Source organism: Chelonoidis abingdonii, chromosome 1, assembly GCF_003597395.2.
Source record: "Chelonoidis abingdonii isolate Lonesome George chromosome 1, CheloAbing_2.0, whole genome shotgun sequence".
Taxonomy (NCBI): domain Eukaryota; kingdom Metazoa; phylum Chordata; order Testudines; family Testudinidae; genus Chelonoidis; species Chelonoidis abingdonii.
Genome location: NC_133769.1, coordinates 1,802,292 through 1,808,986, shown reverse-complemented (window position 1 = coordinate 1,808,986; position 6,695 = coordinate 1,802,292). Strand labels below are relative to the sequence as shown.

The 6,695-nt window shown below is 42.3% G+C and overlaps 1 protein-coding gene across 1 annotated transcript; it reads right to left on the bottom strand.

The window, feature by feature from the left end:
• Positions 1–301: 301 nt before the first annotated feature.
• Positions 302–3,942, bottom strand: SSMEM1 (serine rich single-pass membrane protein 1). The gene is made up of 3 exons (XM_032780918.1): positions 3,748–3,942; positions 2,544–2,604; positions 302–792 (listed from the first exon to the last, which is right to left on the bottom strand). Exons 1-3 carry the CDS (start codon positions 3,940–3,942, stop codon positions 302–304), a joined length of 747 nt encoding a protein of 248 aa, XP_032636809.1.
• Between the last annotated feature and the right edge of the window lie 2,753 nt (positions 3,943–6,695).

The window sequence follows — 6,695 nt, the reverse complement described above, 5'->3', positions numbered from 1 at the left end:
CAATGAATTTGTCCCACTATACTTAAGTTGGAGGAACTCCTCTGTTACACCTGCTGTGGAAAGAGATGTCTTCACTAAGGCCATGACAAGGCAATGATATTTATATTTTTAAATAAACACACGCTTATACATACATTAGCCAGCACATTGTGCTGGGTACATTTATTGTCTGTAACCAAGTTTTATTGAAATGAGTCATTTCCTTGAACCCTCCCACGCTGTGTTTTCACACAGATTCTGTCTACCTAGTGCAGTGGCTTCAAGCAAACGAAAACCCACACATAGCTCAAATGAAGGCAGGTCACGTGGTGGTACCCCTGGAGGAATTATTTCCTAATGAACTGCTCTTCCCATGAGGTGGTGGCATGGGATTAAAGAAATGCTGGGATAGCCATTGTCTCGTCCTCTTGGCTTTGCAGTGAAGGCAGGGTTGTTCCCTGATCCAGTGGCGCCCTGTATTCCTTTGCTTTGGTAGTTCTGTCTTTCTCTGCCTAAGGCTAGCTGTGGTGGGGATATATTCTGTTCCACCTTCCTTCCCCGAGGATGCCCCTGAATCCAAGTCCTCGGTATTTATGTCTGAGAAGTCACTATCACAGACAGTCTGCTGGCTGAGCTTTGAGACGAACCTTGCTTGCTTGCTTTCTAAGTAGGCCCAGGCTGCGGCCACCTCTGAATAGAGGGCAGGATCAGCGGACTGGCAGGTGTGCTTTTTGTTTTGCCCATTGAAGAACTTGCTGAGGAAATCCCAGACGTTGAAGCTGCTGTGACGCATGCAGACAGAGTCCCTGGGAACTAACAGAAGAAAAATAGCTTAGCAGCACTGTAATCCATAGTGACCCTTACTCCATGGTGGTAGTGCCTCCAGGTTTTCTTTCCTTTGAAGGGCTAGGAAGGCTGATAGAGAGCAGGCAAACCTGATATAAAAATACATCCTCACAGGCAGCAGTGGGCAAACCTTACATCAGTGGATACAGACCACATCCATATAGCTAAAAAAACCCCAAACTTGGTAGGCCATGCCTCCCTTGAGGAACCTCCCTTATGTCTAATCCTAACCTGACCTGCTTTAGTTTAAGGCCACTGCTTCTTGTAATACGTTCTTAGTCAACTTAGAAAATAGGTCTGCCCTTTATGAGGTTCCCCTTCACTTTCTCAGACAAAGGAGAGCCCAAGGCAGAGATCCTGTCTGTATTCATGCACACTAGCTGTGCTATACCATCACTTCCACGTACCCAAACAGAAGTTTGTAGGACAGCAGCAGTCAAGGACACATAGCAGCATGGCAAGGAAGCATTGTGCAAATACATGGCCAAAATATAGACAGCCTTGGCCTCCAATGGATCATGAGTTTTGAGGGCTGAATCCAGTCTGTTCCAGGAGGAGCAAACCCTCCTTCTTTCCCTCCAAAGGACAGGTAAGCAGCACACTCTTCCACTAGAGGCTGGAACTCACCACTAGTGAATTTCGTGTTTCCAAAAGGAGAATAACCTGGGTAGGGGGTAATTTGACCCTTAGGTCATATTCTTTAAGTATTTGTACAGAATTAATAGAATGATCCTACCTTCTCTTCTTACTTTATTCCTTTAAAAACTGGGCAAGAGAACCTGTGGCTCCTTAGAGCAATATTATAGCTCCCATCATGGCCCATGTTACATACCACATGGATTCAGAGCCTGCTAATCTGTGCTGCCAGACATTAACCAGTCTCACATGGTTGGCAGGCCAGCAACCACTCTCATTTTGTAGTAGTGAAGATGTTATGCATGAACTGAGGAGAGGGCAGGATATCTAATCATTGCATAACACTGACAATGACAAAGCAGAGATACGGGGATGATCTTGAAGAATAACATGGATAGGTAAAAGTAAAGGCTTAGATGCATCTTGTATACCAAATTTGATTAGATTTGTCTCATTCCTCATTTCTCACTTGCAGGCAGCCTGACTGTGTGTACTCAGGTGGTGCAGTCTATAGTAGCTGGCTACATGTAAACTTGGCAATTCCTGCATCAGGGAAGCATTGTTTAGCATGGAGGGCGGTGTATCATGTAAGCTGAACAACAGCCTATCTGTAATAAAACAATGAATCCTGCACAAGCAGTGTCTGCCTCCATTTTCCCCAGGGGTTAGGCTGCCACATTCATACTAGCCCTGAGTTACAATTACTTAAGTCCTTTTACATCAGACCTTCCAATCTGTTGATCATCGTTTTTGCATTTATTTATATTCTGTTTTATCACTATCTTTTTAATGGTGAGCTACCCAAATCTGTATACACTGGATCAAATTCAGCTCTGTTCATGCTAGAGTTCATGTGAAGTTCATACTGTTCAGTGGAGTTATTCTGGATTTACCCATATGTAAATGAGAGAATTTTTTCGCATTATTCTATGTGGGGCCTTACTGATGCGTCATACAGAAGAATTATTACCCTCTTACAACTAAAAACGCTTCTTTTTAGAGACCACATTTACTTTTTAATCCTCAGTCCACTCTCTCTCTTTTTAAAACCCTTTTGATAGCCTAATAGAACTCAAATTTACCTTCTGATTTGCTAGTCCCTTGGCCAGAAGGTAGTCCTTTATCTCGGCGTTTCTGGAGAATCTGTGTTTCAGGAAAACATAAATATATATCGTATTGAGTTTGTTATTTAGAAGGATTTTAAATAATTTCTACTCAGTGGATACTGCAACAATGTACACCACTTGTTTCTTAAGTGGACTCGTGAAAGATGTTATCCTGACTGTCCTGGAGAATAAAGTTGACTGTTCATATAGAACACATATAGCAATGGCAGCAGCAGGGCAATGTGGAGAAGCTTGCACTGCTGCTGAGCCTCAATATTGACTTGGAAGAACCCTTCCAGTGATGGGAGGAGTGTTCAATGTCTTTGCCCTTTATGCTGAGACTGCCAATAAGTGATAATGAACTTTGTGGTGAGAACATTTGTCCACTGGAAACTGGACTGAGACCCCACATTTATTTCTCATGGGCCACCAGATAGTCTTTGAGTGGCAACATCTTTCAATATAAACTTGAGTTGGACTTGTACCAATGATGTGGAGGTAAAAGACTGTCCATTACCACTCCTCTGAGCCATCCAGTTCAGTCCCTTGTAGCACAATTTATTATGAGTAACTGGTGATTAACAAATAATTATTACAAATAACACACTGGTTTTAAAATAGATAGAGGCATTCTACTGTCCCCAATGCAGCTTTCATTCACATGCATCTTCTTTGCAGAGCCTCTTTGAAAAGTGCTGAGTAAGAAGAAGTAGGAACTTCAGGATTTGGCCCATTATATGTAAAGAGTCATCAGCACCACTGGGAGTATCCTCATTCTGACCTCATTTGCACCATTTGCTGGATGCTCATTTTACACCATTGTAACAACACTGACTTCCAAGGAGATACTTTTGATTTTTACAGAGGGGTAAGCAAAATTAGAATCAGGATCTTCAACTTCCTAGTGGTCCCCTAGTTTATTGTGTGTCTGAAATTATAAGCTCCTTGGAACAAAGACCATGTTTTCTCTTTGCATTGGAGAATGCCAAGCACACTGATAGAGCATAGTAATTAATAATAATAAAATATCTTTTTACGTTGTAAACTCTGTGGACAGGGATAGGGTTGTTTTTTTTTTGTTATTTATGCATACAGGGTCTAGCATAATAGGGTCCTGATCCTTGACTGGGGCTTCAAAGCACCGTCACAGTAAAATCAATTTAAAAAATAATACTCTTACCCAAATATAAGCGTGGTTGATGAGAGTTATAGCCAAAATGCCAATACAGTATGAAAGCAGGATTTGCCCCACAACCACACAAAAGTCTTCATCATCCCCATCACACTCCCTGTAATCTGGTTCTTGGCTGGCGATGGCCTCTACAGGGCCAGTATGTAAATAAAGCCACCAAAAATAAAGAAAAGGGAATCCCATTGAGTTTAGTTGATTAAGACACAGCACAATGTCGTTTCTCTATTAGGAAATGGGATGAAAGAGATCAGGGTGGATTCAAATGCACCATGTGGTACCTTGGTAACCTATCGTTGACATGTATTTGTTCAAGAGCTATCACAAGAAGTGGTTAGAACATGTTGATGACATCATTCTTGGAACCATAGTAACATGGATGTGTAATCTAAGCACAAAGAAGACCTATTGTATTATGTTGTGAAGTTGCGTTTGCTCCAAACTTTATGTGTTTTAAGTTTTTAGACCTGTTCCTCTGAGGTGCTGGGTGCCTTCAACTCCATTTGAAGTTCATGGGAGCTCAAGAAAATCAGTGCCTTCTGGGATTGGGCCCCTAATGTTGCACGAAAATTCTGTTTCCATTTTTATGTTTCTGTTGCTTTTGTTCTGAAGTTTTGGAAACGGATCACAGATTGAAGGGCTTCCAGAAAAACTGAAACCCTTTGATCACACACTGGCTTGATGGGCTGGCTCTATAGCTCCATCCTTCACCCCCTTCTTCTCTTTCCTCCCTTCCCCAGGGCAACAGTCTTTTCTCACTATGTGCCTGTTGTGGGCACCCACTGCTCCTGTCTTTGGGTGGCTGGCACAGCTGTTACTGCTAAATATGTGTTTGATGGCCAGCTGCAGTTCTGGGTCCCCCCTACACTGTTCCTCTCTCTGTTGCTGCTCCCCTTATCGTCCCAGTCTTCCGCTCCCACCCAGTCTTCTCACCTCAAAATGTTGTTGTGACAGAATCGTCAGGGTGCAACCTGGGACTGTGCCCCCTTAACTCACTAATCCGGGTTGTCCCTGTCAATAACTTACTGGTGACAAGCAGCAAACCCCTCCAGATGCTGTTACCAGTCAGTACAACCACATATGCAGCCCCATACCCAGCCAGATTGTATGAATGCTCCCAGAGCCACTCACAAATCACGCAGAGAAAGGCACCAGCCAAATCCCCCCAGCTCCCAGCCTGTACTACCAGAATATACTATCTTGCAACTCCTCAAGACCCTTTCTTGAGCAATTCAAGTTTATTAATTGATTCATCATTTCATGAATGGAAAGTAGACATGTACCAGCCTTTGTAACCTGAGCAGATTTACCAAGCACTTCAGTCAAACCCACTGATAAGGTTAAACAGTAAAATAAGTTTATTGATTATAATTATAATTGTAATTACAGAAGATGGATTTTAAGTGATTATAAATTATAGGCAAAAGTCAGAGTAATTACCAAAGGAAAATAAAAGATAAGCACACAGTCTAAATTCTCAATCTTATTAAACTAGGCAATACCTGAACTAAGCAGTTTTTCTCACCCCACTGGATACTGCAGGTTGGTTACAGTCTTTCATATGCAGGCTCTCCCTGTTAGCCTGGGAACCAGTCTCCTCAGCTCTAGTATTCTCCCATTGCCTTCAGTGTAGGCGAGAGAGGAGAAAGGATAAACTATGCAGCCTCTGCCCCATTTTATATCCTCATTCCATGTGCTTGGAGAACATAAATCCAAGCATATTTAGGCATTGCTGAGCCACCAGACAAGGTTGGGCAATTCCCCTGTTGTGGTCTTGCACAAGTGAGTCACTGAATTGTAACTCCCTTGCTGGACAATGGTTGTTGTTGCTGGTTTGACACCTGCCCAGGTGTGGGTTACCTCCCTTGTTGTTGTCTCTGGGCAGCTAATATCTGAGCGATTCTGCAACTCACAGCATATTTTAGTGACTACCTATAGCGGGTGATGACTCATTGGTGTGGCGCCTCCTGCTGGTCACCTCAGGAATTAGTTCTTCCTCAGCAGATATCTTCACAGCAGTTGAGTCACTGCAGCAGCTAGAGAGGTATCTGATCCTAGAAACTAGAGAAGCCACCAGTAGTCATCACTCTCTGACAGAGCAGAAGGACCTTGAGATGATCAAGAGGGAATTGTGGTGGTGTGTAAATCTAATCTTATTTACAATCCAAGAATGTATGAGCTCCGCCTGCAAATAAAACTGGATACCTGTGGTCTGTATGAGATCTTCCCCTCCCATAGATCAGCACTTATTGTATGTTTAGTGTAAATAGTTAAGTATAATATTGTCAAAGTTAGACTCAGGACTCACAGTTTGTCAGACCACTCTGTTTTATTAGCACAGCACTCTGCTAATACACCCAGATAATGAGAGCCCCATACAAGACACAACTATCTTATTTATACAGATAAAAGGGGGAGCACTTAGCAAGATAAAAAAGGAAGCAGAACTGATAAGTTTACGTGGGCTAGCCATGCATATCTTATTTCCTTACTAATTATTACCGATCTTCTGTTAATGTTTCGCCATTAGCACCCTTGTTTATGCCAATGTTCTTTTCCTGGCACCTGTATTTCAACATTTCTATTTCTGCTTAAAGGTACATACAACGTTTCTTTAATTTCTTATCTTTACAATATATCATTCTACTTTCACAATCCCTCCTTTTGGTCAAGCGCACGCAATGACCAACAATTACTGGGTTCCACCAATTAACCGTTCCTTATCTCTCTGTTCATCAGCGATATTCAAAATCATCATATTAGCACTCTGTTTGGGCAATCACCTGGGTGACACAATTCTGGATACAACAGGAGATTAACTGAAAGCATACAAAAATCACTAAGATTCCAAACAGGATAGTTAGGGCTCCCTGAAACAACCAGTTTCCTATGCCAGAGAAATTGAACAGGTTAGTTAGCCACTTCCACAAAGAACTTGG